Genomic DNA, 19,139 nt, shown 5'->3' on the forward strand with positions numbered 1-19,139 from the left:
AGAGAAAAATAAAACTTAGGTACACTTATTATTATTTGCTTGCGATTCCCCCACATGGGATTCAGATTTCAATGAATTTCCATTGGCAGTGCAATTTCAACAGCTGACTGAACACATTTCGAACAGAAACAAATGGCACTAGTTTCTACGTTCCTCCCCCACCTCCCCAAAGTCAACAGGGTCATAATTACACACCACATTCTGCAGTTCTTGTCAGGCAAAATACTAATTCATACACATTTCTCAAGACCCTATGACAGAGTTTTTTGATAAGACAAAACCTTGCTACTCAGCAGAAAGATACAGCGCTCGTACTAAAGCAGGCTTGTTGTACAACTGTAAGAAATACGCTTTAGAACATAAAAATGTGAGCAAGAAGTGGAGGGATTGGAACAGTGTAATTTCAATACAAATATGAAAGGGTTACCCTATGAGATGTAAACGATTTAGGGCAACAATCCTTCAACAATGCTGTGCTGTACATTCAGTGGTATTTTGGGTTAGGCAGAACTGAAAAGTGGCATTCAACTTACATCTCACATTGCCGAGGAGAGATTACAGGATGGTAGCTCCGTATTTTGTTTGATCAATAATAACCAATTCCTCCCAGTTACCTTTCTCCTTGCCTCCCGATTCTGTTCTTCTCTCCTTTTCTGCAGCGCCTAATTTTTCCCTCAGATACATTCTTGGCCCATCATAGTCACAAGGCATCTTCCCAAAGCACTACTCTTGGCTCATCCACGCCAACAACACAAAGAATGTGGTCCAAACACTCATTGATCAAATCAGTCATGTACGCATTTACCACAGGGCATAAAAAGGACATCAGAATTTCCTGTTTTACATCGAGCTGAGTGAAGGGCAATAGATTTTTTTGCTGGGATACTTATGACGTGGAGCTAACTTTCAGTTTTCTCATCGAGTCTCTTGGCATTTGCTGCCGTTCTAAGAAACAACATGAAAAATTAAACTGACTTCAACCAGGGTGGGCTTGACTGGCAAACATTGCTCAGCTGCAGGAACTTGCTATCGTTTAGTGCCAAACACTTAGTCCCAGATGACTTAACAAAAGTGTTGGCAGTATTTTTCTACGTTAGAATTACATCTTGATATTCCCATAAACACCTTGTCTGGTTCAGGAAATTTCCTTACTCCACACGCCTCTGTTTACCTAGCAGTAAGTAGGATGTTAGTCGATTGTTGGAGTAATAATCTGGGAGTAATAATCCTTTCAAAAAAATGTTTTAAAAAATAATAATTTGGTCACCCAATCCACAACTGTTTGTGGGCCACTGCTGTGCACAAATGGTTGCCATGTTTCACCCACAAAAATATACAGTCAATTCACTTTGAGCTCTTTGAGACATCTCGATGACAGGATATCAAATGCAAGGATTATTATTAGTAGACTCTCCCAAACTGACAGAGGCTGAAAATTACCGTCAACATGTAAATGAAATAATGTTTAAGAATAAGATGAAACAAGATGTTCAGAAATTATAAATAATGAACCTCACCATTTACTTTTAGTAACAGGAAGTTTTGAAGAACCCAAACTTAAGTGCTAGCCAGCTCGTCAAGATGTTTACAAAGATAGCTCTCAATAGCAGATCACAGCCTCCGACTTGTCAGGAAAACCACACAATTAGTTTCTCAAACCAAATTTACAATTAGCGAAAACTATTTATCTTTCAGAAATGCCAAGAATTTCTATTGTTTCAATGGATGCTGTTCTCCCTTCCCCTTTGGTTCAACAGGTTTAATAAAACGGAAAAAAGCTTACATTTTCTAATTTTTAAAAAAGTGTCGCACAGTTTACGGTTTTAATGCATTTGCAGGAGTCGATATAAGTGATTATAATTTCACGTTGAGCTTTTAAAATTCAATAGAGAAAAATGTTCAATATCGTCCAGTACAATATTTTAACTGTTCGCACAGTGACTGGCACAAAGAACTTGGGATCATTTGTCGAATAAAGTTTTGCTGCCAATGTGGCAAAACAGCGATTCTGTGAGACACTTTCCAAAGCCGCATTTGCTGTTAATGCGTATGTGTGAGTGAGAGTGTTTGTGGTGGGGGGAGGGGAAGAGGAGGGGAGGGGGAGAAATAATTCTAATGGTTGTTGTTATCCTGTTTTGACCAGACTTTTCAGATATGCACTCAGTTCATTGTGCTGAGATTGACTCAGACCCGAGTGTTGAAATTATCATAATTCATACGGTTTGTAACAACTGCAAAGAGAATTTAAGGACCTGAGTTAAACAGGTTCGCTCAGAAGATTAAATCAAAAGGTTCAGGTTAAACTGTGCCTGGTGCAGTGCAGTCGGAAGCTGACGTTGCCAATACATTTATAATGATCTAGTTTTGTGACTAATCATTTCAATGCATGCCATTGACAACCGCCTCTGACCTAGATGAAGGGCACGGGTGCCCTTTTGCAATGCCATTTCCTGCAGCTCTGTGTGGATTTACTCACCGTGATGAATGATGCCATTCTCAAGCAATGCCTGACCCAGGTTCACTCCTTCCTCTGGTTTACTGATCTCCCCTATCTCCATCAGCCAGGAAACAAACTCACTAGAAACAAAGAATCAAAAGATGAGACCAATGGACCTCATGGTCAGTTTCAGAGATATCCTGGCCGCCACACAGTAATTAATATCCAACAATGCTAAGAAAAAAAATCTAAGAAAAGGCAGAAGACATTTCAAGTTTCATTACTTTGCTTGCAAACTGCATGCATTTCAGTCTGATTGATGATTTGATTATGATTTGTTAGTAAAATCTTTGCTGGGTAACGTGTAAAGAACTGGGGTGAAACAAGTCTTGTTTTGCTTTAATAGATATATTGGTAATGTATCAAATGACCTAAAAATACTCAAGCAAGGACACTCGACAAAAATACCGCACCATTCAATTTTGTTTTAAAAAGCGGACTACTCAAGCATAGAAAGGGTTACAGTCACTTTTATACTGCCATTCTAGTGCACAAAGCCCAAGATTTTGCTTGGCACAATTTATAAGCTCTGACAGGCATTTAATCCCTAAACAGTCAAGGCTTCTTTTTGAAGAATTTGGTCCTTAGCCAGGGCAGCTTCCAGGAAGAATTTGTTGATTCAAAACCCAAAAAGAGACAAAATTAATTCATTCGCTCTTCATTTATTCAATCACCCTTCTACACACTGGCACTTCCACCCCTTTCCCTTTCAAATAACGTACGTTATGCAATTTTGACATTATCCGAATTAATGTTTTTTTTAAAAAAATCTTTGAATTTACATCAGCTTTTAGTTAAATAATTCAGTAATATTCAGTCAGATCAAATATTTGCATCCAAGAATCAATGTGATGGAATTTCAACGCTCATGAAGCTGCCTGGAACAAAAAGAATTTCTGCAACATGAACTCAATGTCATTTAAACCTCTGGGGTAACAGGTTCTTATCTGCAAGAAACAATCCACAACAGCCAAAAAGAAATGTGAACTTCAGGCTTGCAATGTTTCCCTATACACCGGTGATGTCTCTACAAGTGGAAATGCACTGAAAATGTAGTAAATAAAATAAGCAGGTCTCGAATGGTTGTGCATAACTGTTTAAATGTTGGTGGAACAGTTTGAATAGAAAGGCAGAGCTCACATAGTTTATTGCTAGGAAAAGCCCAGCACAGTTGGTGCTAACGTGGAGATGGGTCTGGATTATATATCCAGCACTTTAAGTACTGAATTTTGAATAACAGGAAGAACTATTTTAATGCAACTGAACCAGTTAAGAAGATGCTGCCAATCTACCCTTTGATGTTTGATGCCTTCACTTTTGCACCACCCAGAAAGGCATTCGCTAAAACAAAACTTTCCTTATATAACCGCATGAGAATTAATGGTACTTATCTTAAAACTGCTCCGAGAATTGTACAAGCATAAAAATTTAAAATAATTCATGGCTATTTCACACGTGAAACAACACTTGACAGGCAGCAGCAGCGAAGCAGTGCAGAATCCATCTGAAAGCATCTATTTTACTTTCTCCCCTCCAAAAATTGCACAAGTAACCCTGAAACTCGGCAAGAGCCTATGATAATTCATACTCATTTAAGTGCTTGCATGTCAAGAATCTGTCAAGGCTTGGAATGCGCGATTGAGATACACTCGACTGAACTCATTTCATCACAAAAGACTCAAATGTAAACAAGCTGCTTCACATTCAATAGAAAAGATACAATCTACAGCTGATTGCATTTTATTTTCCCCTTGCAGAATATTATTTGTAACTGATGATGTAATATGTGGATCAATCTTGCAATACTTTACGTCTTAATTAAGAAATTTGGAAGTTCACGATGCAAGAATGCTCCAACTCGATTTATTTTCTGAGTAAGACTCCCTCGAACAGGCGTAACGTATTTCCTCTGTGACTAACTAAAATAAGCAATTCCGCAAATGAATACCACAAAACTGACCCCGTGGCTGTTAATGTATCATTAACAAGCCCAATGTTTCAATTATTTATGTATTAACAATAGAAGAGGATTTCGCTTCAAAAACACTTTTTAGAATTGTGGGCAGTGTATTTTCCAAGTTACAGCGCCCTGAAAAATACAGTATGTGGCTTTATTACTCTATAAAATCTGCACTTTAGCATCCAGTTAAAACAAAAAAAAGATTAATTGCCGTAACCTAACAAGTGCTGGATGGTAATGTTTTTGCAATTAGGTCCCATCAAATTATATCGGATTTGGCAAAGCAGAGCCAAGTCCACAGGAAACCCAACTGCACAGTCTTTCAACTTGTATGAATAGAACATTAAAATTGATGCTGCCTTACTTGCCAAGAAAACACTTTTGGACAATAGACAGCTTTCTCCTCCTGTCCTTTATCAGGTTTCCCTTCCGACTCATCATCATGTGATACAGCTTCTCTCCCTTCTCAGAGATCATAACATATGCATCGCGCTCCATGCCCAGCTTTAGACCTAGAAAAGGACAAGGGAGAGCATCAATCAAACGACCGCCACTAGATGCCACATTCTGGCCAGAAAAGCGGTTTTACACAGTTACGGACTAAAAAAAAATGCTAAAAAATTGATGTCCTCATTTGCAAAATAGAGTGCGCTGAGGATGAGCAACTGTTTTAAAAGTGCATTTCTTTGGTCAGCAATTAGAACAGAACGAACACAGCCGTATGTTAGAAATGGATCAGGTTCAGTCGCTGACAGAACCTTGTGTTTGGGGCACTGAATACAGCGGTAGTTTGCGCAAATCCATTGCGCGATCCATTACACTCTCCATGAGGATAACAGTACTCAGCCTGCTTGCAATCGGATTTCCATACCGACAGGCTCCCGGTCAAACAGTTTACATGGGACACATTATTTGAAGCACTTGATTAATAATATTTTAAGTATCGCACCTCAAACCTACTTTAGCTTCCATAAATAAGATAATCACGTTTACTCAGACACTGCACATTTTAAATGATAAAATACCCACATTCCAATTACATATCATAAATGCACACCTCTGCTTGTTCCTATTCATACTGCAGCATTTACAGACTTGTTGCACCTGGCAGTTTTCAACCCCCCCTCCCCCTTTAGAGATATTTTAAAGGCATTGGAGCAACCCCAATATAAAAACATATGGTGCCTTTTGAAAATGTGAATGGAAAACAGATGGTTAAATAAGGTTATGTAGGTGTTGACAGTGCTGTTCAAATATGGAGCAGCTGTTGCCCAAATCTGTTGCAATGATGATATGGACCAAACATCAGGACTAGAACGACGTTCAGCAAATCTGGTTTTAAAATAATCAATTCTTCTCGAATTCACATTTTAAATCAATCCCCTCTCTCCCTCTTAAGAAAGTAATTAGAACTCCTACAGACAAGAAAAGATATCTACTTGCCAATTCAACGTGGATAACATGCTGAATAATACGGATTACAGTGCTTCCATTTTGAGCAGATATAATTGGGCGTTAATTGATTACTCACTCTCCCTCTGCTCCCTTTCCTTCAGGATCGCATCCAGCCATTTCTGTTTCTCTTCCACAGTTTTGGCCATGCAGACAAACCATTTGTTTTTGGCCGTGTTGTGAATCTTCCAGCCGTTTGTCACAGTGTAGCCGTTGCTATGGTAGTCCGCTGCAAACAGTGCACGGTGAGAGTTAGGGAAACATTGGAACACAAGAACACGAAGTGTAAAGTTTTACAAAACACGTGAAATCGAAACTTCTTGAGCTGCAAGCAGATTTCGCTCGGTTGCGGTGTTGAAGGCGCCCAGTGATAAAAAAAAATCGCTGTAACAAAAACAAAGTTGCTCGAGATGTGGACCTGGTAAAGAAGTGGTTTCTAATATAATATTTGGTCATGAAATCATGTGGGGAAATAGGTCATTATGAATTTTATTTGGTTAGCCAGCCGGGTGCTTGGTACACATGAAAACCCATCAACATGCTTAAAGGTAGAGTATAGAGTCCCACTTATGTATGCAACTTACACCATGGAAATGTTTGTGTCTGCAGTGGGATGCATATTCTCCTTGGAGGGACACACCTTGCTTACCTAATTCTATAGAATAATAAACGCAGGTTGGCAAGAGCGAAGACTATCATTGAGATACTGGTGTAGTTTAACCAGCTAAACCGCATAGTTTGTCATTGCAAGTGCGGTCTGACAAGCTTGTCCAGCTAGGACCAATCTACCATCGTGGCTTTGGAATCTCTGCTCTCAGTCTGCCTCTCCCAAGTTGTGTCGCTGAGTCTGGCTGGTGTGTCCGATTCTGCCGTTCCCATCGCCAAACATGTTCACCTTGGAGCCAGCTCAGCTCCTAAAGAGACCCTGCTTACTTTCCCTCAAGCAGAATAATAATGTAGTAGCTCGCTGTAATGTCAGAAAATCAGCCATTTTTGAAAAAAAAAGCAATTCTTTGCTGCAACCACATTGCATCCTGGTTCAACTGATTCTATCACAGGGCTACATTTTGTGCATGCAAAGCTACATCATTACACAGACCTGATATGGCATTTAAAGGTGAATGTTTCAGTAATCAGGTCAAGTAATAAAATGATAATTTACTTGATACGGGCAAAGCAGTAGTTGGCGGGAAACCAACGTGAGTTGCAATGCTTTCACCTCTGTGTATTGGCCATAAAGATTTTCGTCTTCAATTTTAGGTTCAACCGCTCTTGGCCTCAACTGATAAACAGATAAGTAGTAGCACTATTGATTGCAAAGCTCCATTTTAATCTTAGTATGACAAGAATCTCAATCTCAAAACCAATATTACGTAAGTCAAACCCTTTCTCTTATGTTGTAGAAATCAAGGATATTAAGAATAGAAGCTCTTCATCATTTAACACATTAAATCTTTGGCTCTCAACATTAACTGTCATAAACTCTTTGTCAATTACTGAATTATTAATAAGACCTTGCAAAATTTAAATATTTTATTATTTCTTGCTACCTACAACGTGCATAAGGTTAATTCTTTCATAGTACATGCTAATTGGAAATGCTGCTTAAATATCAAATTAAGTTTGTTATTAGCACGAACTCACAAACCACAACATCTTGTTGATTGTCTTGCATGGCGAGTTCTGAGAATTCAGTGAGTGGCTAATGTACCAGGAAATTCTGCCTCGGCAAAGTCATTGCAAGTTAGAATAGTAAATGTGGTACCATTTGGCTTTACCAGCATTTTATTTTCACAATATTTGAAATCAAAATACTATCAAACCACTGTATTTTGATCAGTGTCCAGGGGTGTGTGTTTTTTTTTAAAATTTACAACGCAGCAGAAGGTCATTCAGTCTCGGAAAGCAGTTGACGGGCCATTTGAGGCTGTCCAATCGAGCCCAACTTCGTGTGTGAATCTTAACTCAACACAGTTCCGCTTGTAAATCAAAGATGAAAAGTTTCCTCAGAATAATAACGCAAGTTAGGAAAACTGGAGCAAGAAGGAGTTGTCCTAACAGCTCTAATCCTTTTCAATAAAAACGGCTTCTCTGTGAGATGCAATAGTGTTAAGAAATTGGAAAATGAAACACTTTCTCCTATTTGGGGCACAGCGTCTACATCAAGCACTTTCATTTTATTGATCTGCGCTTCATAATTGCCACATACAAACTGGACCCTTCTAGAAACAAACTGACATTCCATAATAATAATAATTAAAAATAAAAATAAAGAGACACAGTTTTCACTAAAATTGGCTATATACAAAATACAGTCACTACACTTCACAATAAATCTTGTAAAAGAGCTTTGAGGCGCCCTCTCAAACGTTGCTGTATTAAGTGCAAGGATTCTTAAATGGCTCAGGGACTTTAAGTATATGAATGCAAAAAAAATCGAGTTCTTATTCCTGCTGAGTGTTCAGTTAGCCAACCTCAACAGAGATTGCGACAATTCAGATATCACCAACTGGGGAAAGGCGAGGTTAAGAAAAAATAGGTTTCGCATTCTAATTGAAGCGTGGATGATGACAAAAAAGTGAGCTGGAATGTGGTTGCTGATACTCAAATATTTCACTGATACTTAATGACTTAGTGTCTGAGCTGACTTGTAAATAATTACAAGTGAAATTTTTGAGGAAGTCTTGTTTAACGTTGCCTATTGAGCAACTTCCCAGCGAATGCCAGTACAAATTGGGTAATGAGAGGGAAAAGAGCGAAAAAATGTCCTTTTTTTTAAAAATCTAATTATCCGGTAATGCAAATGAGTTGGAATGACGTAATTGCACTTTTGGGAAACACCAATAAATCTATACAGAGTAAGATTTAAGCCAGAAGTGAAGAGCAAATGATATAAGAATGAATAATGATCACAGCCACTGACCAGTACACTTCAGAAAACGTAAGACAAATTTCTATCCGCATATAAAATAAGTTACGATTAAAAAATATATTACCTGTTCCGTCTTCAACATTTTCCACTTCCATGACCTCGGTACTAATTCGGCCACGGAAAATATACTGTCCACCATTCACAGATTTTGTGCGTTTCGTTGATTTCTTTCCAGCAACTCTGAATAGACAGAAAAGTAACCATGTCTAAGATGGAATTCTGGCTTTATGCGCACAGTCTCAATATTTTCCCACAGCGCATAATCCTGTTCTTTAAAGTCCAAAGATTCATGAAAAATATGACCCTTAAAAGTAGTTCAACTAAATATTGAGTATTTGGAGCTTTTATAGGAGCTGTTAAAGATTATTTCGGCCAAGCCTGTCAATAATATGTTTCTATGTTTCTCAACTATTCATTGGGATTACCCTACTCTGTGATGAAATTCACTTCTCTAATGTTGCACAAACCAACAATATAATCATGGAAAATCCAGAGGCTGATTCACAGTCGAAAACAAAGTAAAAAAATCCAACTTCCATACAAACTGTGGTTGCCCAGTTGTTTGTATCTTGCTCTAGTCACTATGGAATCTGTTTTGCAATGTAAACAGAGTAGATTTCACAGGACAGTTGGGCTCAGGAAATTACAGAAACACTTCACTCACAATACCCTGTAATATAAAGAGCACTAAATTGACATCTATAATCTTGTGTAATAGGTTTCAAGAGTAATTTATGATCCTTTGAATTGTCAGCAGGTAGAGAGGTTGATCAACAGGTGCAGTAAGATATTCTGACTGCTGGGAAACAATAATTGTATCCAGGGCAGAATGGCAGATATGAGACTGTGACCACACAAACACCAACGCACACAACCTATCATTATTCTCGTTAAGGTTTAAGTTTGGTCAAGTTTCGGACAACAGACGGAAAATTCAAAGGTCTAACCAATGACTCCACCCAGGACAATAACAGGGTACTAAAATGTTCAAATGTTTTGCTAAAAGTAGAAGACAAGAATGAATTCCAATGGGAATGAGTTAGAGATGGCTCCTGATGACCACACTGAATCTGAACATTTGCATTTATAAGCCATGATGTTACTGCATATCCATTTCCAACAGTGAAACAAAAAAACCAAAGATGCTGAAGTTCCACAAAACATGATCAACCTTTGAGGTCATGAATATTTTACAACACAAAACAGGCCTCCCCAAAACTCCAAGATTAATTTGGCACTGATTCCCTATGTGGGGCCTTCTTGCAAAATAAACCCTATTTAAAAGCAAACTTTGTATTATATGAAAGTCACGACAGCAGAAATCAGTAAATGGAATCGACTAATTCCTCCCTTCTTCTCCCATCCCTCATGTTTCACCCACAAAAAGTATACAGTCAATTCATTTTACAGTACATTCTGTGAAGCGATTTGAGGCATCTCGAAGACATGATAAAGCACTATATCAAATGCAACGATTATTATAGGTGGCTTTTGAAGCGATCGAACATCAAAAAGCCACGTCAGCATTGCAACACTTAGGAAAGAGCTCATTTTCTCTTTTTTTTAGAAACTCCTTCTGTAAACACTGTGAAACCACTGGCTTCCTTCCTCTAGTCACTCTTCGCTATGAGATCACCAGTTACAAATCGTATTGATGACTCTCATTAAATCAAACAATTACAACATGAGGAGATGCACTTAGCTATCACATTGGCTCAGAGATGGCCTGATGCTCTCCAACACCCCAACCACCACCCACCTAAGCAAGTACGCCTCAAATTGGAGAAGCCTCAAAACGATAATGTGCCACTAATGGAGCATTGAAGTGTTGTCTCAGCCTGAAGACAAATAGGTTATCAAATTCCTTGCTGAAATGTTTGGCAATCTATTTGCTTTTACAGTGGATACTGGGAAAGCAGCAATATTTTCCCCATCGATCTTATGACTGCATTGGAGCATTGAGCCTGCACTGTTCTACGTGCAAAGAATGTGTACTAAACAAATGGCAGAATGACACCACTGAAGGCTTAACATATGAATGGAGGAAGGGGAACGTAAAATGATGTCCATTATGGTCAGACCCATGCAACCCCAAACTCCCAATTGCTTTTCATCACCAGCGTGCTCCAATTCAATAACTACTCTGTTTCTTAGAATGTCTCATGTGTGTACGTTCGTCAGCATAACAAGTCTGAGGCACCCAATGAAAAAAATGACATGCGTCTTGCAAGGTCAACTTGGTCCCTTGCAGAAAGGCCAGAGCCTTTTTGTGTAGCCTGAGCATGTCTGCTAACAGCTCCTCTTTCAGTAAATGGTTAATCCTCCATTTAAAAACATCGGCGCACACGCACACCCAAAAAAAACGAAGAGTTCCAGGTGATGAGACTGAGAGACTGAGAGTGAGAGAGAGAGAGATAGATCCAGAAGCAGAAGAAGCATTACATAAGGCTTTGCTGCTTGTCATCTGGATGTAAAGTTAAGTGATTTGGTGCAGCTGCAGTCATTCTGGTGTCTGGCACAAGTGGAGATCTGGCTTAAGCTCCAGGAACCCTTGAGGGTGCTCAGCCATTTATCATCTTGAATAGACCTGACAGCCTGGTTGTAACTTTCCGAGTGCAGTAAATCGTTGACTCTGGCATGGCAGGAAGTGACCTGGCCTTAACACTTTCCCATTCCTAGCTCATTCCTACCAATGAAGTGGTGAAACTGCTTCTTCCTTGAAATTCCCATAATATCTGATGTAATGCTTCCCAATACTCACAGAGGAGAATGTTGGTTTCATCCCAATAGCCAATTCACTGATCAACCCAAACAAGGAAGAAACAATATTTATGGTACTGGAAGTTTGGCTTTCAATGATTTCAGAAAATTTGGAGCTTTATATTTATATTAGTCTACTCAAGTTGGACTCAGTCATGTTTCAAGCAGAAGTAACAGTTTAAAATTGGTCAGAACCCATTAAGCCCCACAGAGTGTTCCTCCCATTAGCAGAGTTGGTTTCCGCACATCATCAAAACTATGCAATGGTCCTTCTCTACCAAATAAAATTGTTCCCATTTTTGTCTGTGGAGCTCTTGATTTATATCAAAAAGAATAGAATACCACTACATCACAAGAAAGCAAATATTTCTTCAGAGAAAGTGAATTTCTGCAAAACATAGTGATTTTTGTTTCTGATCAGACCGGGAAGGGCGTCTGCCACCTGTGGAAACCCATCACCATGTGAATTCCTGGGTCTGAAATGAAAGGTGCACTCTCTCTCTCTGGAGGGATGCACCCTGCTTATCTATTTCCAGAAACTCTTTGACACAGGTTGGCGAGAGTCAAGACTTGTGTACCCCAAAGTGTGCGTTGGGGTCCTGCTGGGAGTTTAACCTGCTAATACCTCAGAAAATCTTAGTGAGAATGAGCTGGATTCTGACCAGTCTCTAGCGGATCAAGTCAAAGCACATTTTCATTTATTGAGAGGCTGCGATGTCAACCTAACGGATATCTGGATCGCCATGCAACAAGGTACAGATGCAAATCATAACCCACCTGGATTTCTTCTTGCAGTACACCAGTAGGTTATCAAACAAAAAGAACATTCTCTCCTGAATATTTCCAGCCGAGATCTTCAGCAATGTTCCTTGCTGCAGCAGCTCAGTGCATATGTCGGTCAGATTTGAGCCCTAGCCAAAACACATAATATTGAAAGAGTTTTACATTCTGCGGACTTGCGGTGATGCAATCAAACTTATACTGAGTCACCTTTTGGACCAAAGCATGGAGGCAATTAATGAAGTAGCTCACTGACAGGTTAATGGAAGGATCTGCATGCCTGTTCAGTGGGTAACGCCTGGCTGGCCATTATCATGAACTAAAGGCTATTACCATGACTTAATGGCAGATCAGGAAGCACACAATTGCTGTTTCTCAACCACACATCTCAGCCAACTTGCAGGTTTTATATTTAGAAAATGAGGAAGGCAATTGGGCAAGTTGAAAAATTTGTTATACATCTTGTTTCCCGCCCCCCCAATGAATCACTGTACAAATGGAGTGATTAATTGCAGAATCACAAAATTGGCATTTTTGCTTTCAACTCTGAAAAATCACAAGCTTATTTTATATTATATTCCGCTTTAGGCCTTTCTGCAAAGCACTTGGGAGTCTTGTTTGTCACGGTTCCTTGCACAGAAGTAACCAGTTGGGTGTTTCTGAACTTTTTTAAAAGTTTGCAACTCAAACCAACCATTGATGCACTTTCATTTGTACGTGCTCTTGCCATTTCAGCACCTTTAAGGGTGTCGTTCATACTTCTCCTGAAACTAAATGATGTCAATTCAAGCCAAATAGATTCTGGATTTTAAAAAAATCCAAGTCTTCTGTCCCTCTCTGAATGACACAGCCGGCTATTGTACACATGTGTGAGCTGAGCTCTCTGACATCAATTAGGACAGTAATGAGGCATTACAATTGGCCTTGGTGCCCTGCGCTAGGTGAGGGGGAATAAAAATGATCAGCGATGGTGCAATGCTCCTGCTGCAATGATTCTTACTGGAAAGTGAGCAGGTGCATGCTCCAAATTCAGGATCAGCTATGACATCAGCAGTTAACATCACTCCCTGACAGTTATTCTCCTTACACATGAAGAATGACTATTTGGACTGCGGTCATACATGCCTGTAGAATAATACCTCAGCAAGAACCAGTGCCTTCAGGAGAGGAGGGGGGAGAAAATGAGAGAGGAATAATAAAAAAAAAGCGGCATTTACAACAGAACTACACACAGCATCAGAAATGTTAAACGAATGAAGATAACAAAAATATTTTCTGCAGAGTATCCTTGTGGGTTTAAATGCTTAAAAAAAACAATTCAAACAACTCCAAAAAAGAGGACCCAATACTTTTAGTCAGAGTGGAATCTTATAACTGTTGTGCACAAGTTGAATGACAACACTGTCGTGAACCAGAAGTTACAAGAATCCGTTCTGACGAGAATCTTTGTAAGGCCATTAAAACCAAGATTGGTTTGGTTTAAGGACTTCCTTTCTCTCAAGTTCTCTTTCTCACTTCTTTTTTCCCCAAACTAACATGTGAAGTGAAGTGAGCCGGAAGCTGCAATTGTAGAATGCAAAGGAACTCTCAGCTACTTTCACACTGCTCAGAATAAGACTCGCAGCTGGAAATGATGGCCCAAAGGCAGTGACCCACTCACTCTACAACTTTTAACTGGGAAACAGGGGAAAAAAGGAAGATTACAATTTATTAGGGTCTAGGAAATTCAGAAAGATTTTAATGGTGTCCCATGTTGAATAGTATTTTTTCCGGGAAGACAAAATTGAGACAAGCTGTACTTATAGGGAAAAGAATAAATGACCACAGTAGAATAGAAACAGCGTCATCAGTAGTGGCTGCGGAAATTGCTCTCACGCAGATCATTGAACATGCACTGTATTGGTCTGGACTGTTTCAACAGCGACCAAAAAAAAAATCAACATGATGACATTTTACTTCCGAGCACTCAGTAAAGAAAACTGAGAAGGCATTTCCCTGCACCATAAAATTGCATCATTTGTACAGCTGTTGCTGAATCAAAGCACCAGCAAAACAGGCAGGAATTTCATTTATTTTTCAATGGCAGCACGTAGCTGTTTCCACATGGCAGGAACTGCCACGCAGGAATCATAATTTGCCTCCAAAAACAGTCACTATCCTTGACTATAATTAATGTAAAATACTTGAACATTTGTCCATGTACAAGACGCTATAAAAATGGTTTGCAAAGTTCTCACAAAGTTCTTTTTCGTTCTTGTTACTTAGAATTTCAGCAAACAATGGTTAATGTTTTGTTTTCTTAACTGAACAACATAAAGACCAAATAATGTGGTTATTTGTGGGACTTGATGGAACTACATACTCTGCTATATATGGCTTCCATCAGCAGAATACAGGGAGACTTTTGCACAATAGGCCCTGCCCTAGAATTTTAAAATCTCAAATGAAAGTCAGTGCAAAATCAATTCTCATCAGGGAATAGTCAATGAAACCCACCATTCATATAAAATGTTTTTGCCTAAACCCACTTTGATTTTGTACATGGCAGTTACAGCTCAGGAACCAAGTTTCATCTGCTACACCAAAGAACTTTCAAATGAGCAGTACCATTTATTCTTTCAAATCAAATTATCAATGAAAGAAATGTGCATTTCATCTCCTCGAAAGGTTTTAGTCCTCATACCTCCCATCCTTCAATGTGTGACTGCAGATGTTCCAAGGCCTCTAGCTTTTCCATCTGTCGCTTTGTTTCATTAATATTGGTGCAGACTGCCTTCATTGCTTGCAAGGCACTCTCTACGGCTCCATTATCACTGTGCTTTTTAGAGGTCCTCTTTAGCAATTCCTGGGAAAGGAAATTAATCAGCTTTGATAATCGCATTAAAACCATCACGTCCATTCATCAAATGGTTGTACTACATAATCACTCTCATACCATGCATTTTATGGAGTAATGCATTACAAAATGTTTATTTTGTTAAAACCAAATGTTAAAAACAAGATCAAGTGATAAAACACAAACTAAATTAAAAGTTATGAGAATTCCCCAATAGTTTAGTTGGAACAAAACCTCATATTTTTGCATTTCCCTACATTTTTGGCACTTGTCCAGTGAAGGAAAGAGAAGTCCCTCAAGGCAATGTTTTGGAGAACATGTGTACAAATGAATATTTAGTATTTCTTTCCCCACAGTGGAACATTCATGAAAATCTTTCGGAAACCACACAGCAGTTGAAACATCTTAAAAGTAAACCTTTTGCCCGACTCAAAGAGTCAGAGCTATGTGCGTCACATAGAATGCCATTCAGCAAAGCATGAAACCAAGTTGTGAAGAGGGAATTACAGTTATAAAGATCTTCTCAAACCCTCTACGCTCATATTAGATCCACCTTTGCCAACAAACAAATATACTTTCAGGTGACGTTTGAGAATCATCCAGAGGCATGAAGAGCAGAGGCACATCAAGTTCCACTCAATAACAACAACATAACAAATGCATAACAAAATAGCATTTATACTGTCCCTTAACACGGGACACGTCTTGGAGCGCTTTATAGCAGCGTGGTTTAACACTGGAAAGGGAGAGGAGGTGACCAAAGGCACAGTCAAAGAAGAAAGTCTTCAGGTGTGGTTTGAAGAAGGGCAAAGAAGGGGGCAAGACAGAGGGATTGAAGCAAGGAGTTCCAGAGATTCGGGGCACTATGGCTAAAAGCATGGCCACCAACTGTGGAGCAGAGGGGTTGAGGGATGTGCAGAAAACTGAGTATTGCACTTCCACAGTCCACTGTGAACCTATTATTATTGGGGTGCATTCTAACACAGTCACCTTGTGTTTGACTTGTGTTGGGCGCAAGCAGAAGAATGAGGAAGCATTGAAAATGTAAGAACCAGATGTTCTGACAGTAGTTTTTCTCGTGAAAGGTGAGTTGTAAAGTGGGTTAATAAACCTTTTTCAGAGTCCCAACGCAGGCTAGCCTTCTGGAATCAATACCGTCAGCTGCAAGCTATGAAGAGTCTGTAGGCAAGTGTGCTGTTCTGTGAAGGTTAGTACTCTCGAGTCCCCAGAGATTACAGTCCTCATAGACCTTCGACAATGCTTGTTCTTTGATGTTTTCATGGATCTGTGGTCAGTAGGATCAATTAAGTGATCAGTTAAGTGGCCTAACAGATGCCTGGACCAAACCCACCCACTCACCGCCTTGTTTTGGGAAATCCGTTGGTGGTATCAAATGCTACTTCATGGCAGGTTAATCAGCTGATTCAGACTCGCCAGGTCTCCATTTGAGCATAAAGTGTTCAAAGGAGTTCAAGTGTCGCGCAAGAGTGAATGTGAAGTGGGTCTATTTCACAATGCTATGTGAAGTACTGTATCTGTGACTATCAAACGGGTGCTTCAGATCACAGTCCTGGGACAATCAAATGGAAGTCCCTTCTCTTTTCATGTCGGTTGAACTCCATTTGACTTTGATAACCTCTCTAAATTTTTGACTGCATCGATATTATTCGCCCCCTTCTCTCCCACCCAGTCCCCCAGACCAAAATCATGAATGCACCACCTCACTGGAGGGGCACTCGAGTCAAACTTTTTGACAGGATCCCGTCATTAAGAAACAGGAATAAGAATAAGATCTATCAGACGAATCACTCCACAAACCATTTAGGATCAACAATTCCCACTGTGTTATTTGGAATATTTCAGATACCCTCTGAGCACATTTTGCTTCTCTTTCTCAATGCGTGATTGTGGGATTGTGGCATTCAGCTAAAATTCCCGCAAACCACCAACATGTGCACTTATTTGTGCTGCTCCAACAAAACGTAAGGTTTACGGAACAAAAGCAGAAACAACACTCACGATTCCTTTTAAGTAGCCATTATGCAAGGCTCATTTGTCTAGTACCTGATCCCACTCCAGACCGCATCACATCAAAAGAATGCAAAGCCAGTCTGACCCCCGTTATCCCACCCCAGGCTCCCTTCTGATTCAGCGCATGAAAGTGAGACTACACCAGGTTTGCTACAGTACTGAATGGTAGCATTGGGCATGAACTCACACGGATAAAACAGTGCACACTTTTCCAAAGGAATCATAGTGGATGTACTTACGAGACCATTTGAATGTCCTTTCCTCTGGGTGATGGAGCAATGCACCTCTATTAACAGGAATTTAACAGGACTATCCGCTCAGGTGCTAATTTAGTCATCCAACATTCCATTAAATGGAAGGATTGAGAAAAGGTTTTGTTTTCTACAAGGCTGAACAGAAGTATTTGCAAATACAGAAATGTTTCTGACAGATGAAGGTAATGATGGTAGTAGTGGTTTAAATAAAAGGGAAGGGAGGGATAGAAGTTTCAGCATCAATTATACTTAAAAGTCTTTTGTCTCTATGAAGAGAGCAGTTTCCTTGGCATTATTCACCATTTGAGCTCTAATTGAGGAGGGAAAACAGTGGTTTGCAAATATCACAAATCAGCCATTGCTAATGTCAGGTAATAGAAAGCAGTGTGATATCATCATGCTAATAATCTCACCAAAGCAAGCAATTTATCATTGCCTTTAGGCAGGTAAAAAAGATTTTCAAAGGAGTTTTTTTTAAATTACAAAGATAAAAGGTTGATAAAGCTGATTTAGTGCAGGACATCACATCAGTATGTAGTTAACCATTTGATTCCAACTTCCTTCCACTTGTTGCACCGTGTAACACAACATTCAGCCTAAGCTGCTCTCAAAGAGGGATAATGTTCAGCCTCAGGCAATAGGAACTGTCCTCCAATTGCACTTTTTATTGTGGAAGCAACTTTCCGACGGCTTTAACGAGATTGGAAACTTGCCCAACGGGGTCAAAGACCAAAATAGTAATTGCATTTGATATAGCGCCTTATCACATCTTCTAGACATCTCAAAGTGCTTCACAGAATATATTACAAAGTGATTTAACTGTATATTTGTGGACAAAAAACACCTGCATATGGTGAGCGGCATTTGTACATGAGCTTTGATTTTCAGGATTAGGCTCAAATCTTCAGACATCCAAAGCCTGGAAACATAAATGCTCATCTTAAACATCCGTCTTAACCCATTTACAAAGCTCTTTACTACAATTTTGTTCCTGATATTGTAGAATGGGTCAATTATAATAATAATCCTTGCATTTGATATAGAGCTTTATTACATTTTCGAAACGCCTCAAAGCACGTTATGGAATACTATAAAGTGCATTGACTGTATTTTTGTGGGCAAAATTATAATTCACAGGAGCACAAGGCCAGTAGAATCAGTTCACAAAAGTGAAGTACGGTTTACCCCACCGCTTGTCATCCAAGGCACAACTTGTACAGTAAGTGTCAATCCAGAAGCCAAGTCCGTCATGAACAAATTGAAGCAACATGTGCTTGTTGCACTAACCAGCTCTAAATCACCAATTCATGAAAAATAACAGCTCCTGAGAATTCAACCAAATCCCCAGACAAATATACAAGGCCAGAAGTAAAACTGCAAGTACATTTTTGATAGATAATGAATGGCCATGGTTTGTCAACAGTCCCCAATTCCAGAAATACTTTCAATCAAATTCCTCTCATCTGCACAGAAGGAATGAACTATAATAAAGTCCAGGTTTTAAGTGTCGCAGATATGTCTTCAAGGGAAGAGGAAAGGGTGTTTGTTCTCAATCATTAGAAGTTAACTTGCTCAACATTGAACGGCATTGAAGTTTCTGCATTAATCACCCATAAAACATATATGTTTGTGGGCAT

At 39.4% G+C, this 19,139-nt stretch overlaps 1 protein-coding gene across 1 annotated transcript in view; it reads right to left on the reverse strand.

Annotated features, from left to right (window-relative positions):
- Window positions 1-19,139, reverse strand: part of prex1 (phosphatidylinositol-3,4,5-trisphosphate-dependent Rac exchange factor 1) — a 94,959-nt gene that overhangs the window by 42,644 nt on the left and 33,176 nt on the right. Inside the window, exons 6-11 of the mRNA XM_007911416.2 lie at window positions 15,065-15,226; window positions 12,379-12,512; window positions 8,906-9,021; window positions 5,989-6,138; window positions 4,822-4,969; window positions 2,477-2,577 (exon numbers count right to left, since the gene is read on the reverse strand). Coding sequence (XP_007909607.1) covers window positions 2,477-2,577; window positions 4,822-4,969; window positions 5,989-6,138; window positions 8,906-9,021; window positions 12,379-12,512; window positions 15,065-15,226 — 811 coding nt within the window. The remainder of the gene's footprint in view (window positions 1-2,476; window positions 2,578-4,821; window positions 4,970-5,988; window positions 6,139-8,905; window positions 9,022-12,378; window positions 12,513-15,064; window positions 15,227-19,139) is intronic.

Source organism: Callorhinchus milii, unplaced genomic scaffold, assembly GCF_018977255.1.
Source record: "Callorhinchus milii isolate IMCB2004 unplaced genomic scaffold, IMCB_Cmil_1.0 Scaffold18, whole genome shotgun sequence".
Taxonomy (NCBI): domain Eukaryota; kingdom Metazoa; phylum Chordata; class Chondrichthyes; order Chimaeriformes; family Callorhinchidae; genus Callorhinchus; species Callorhinchus milii.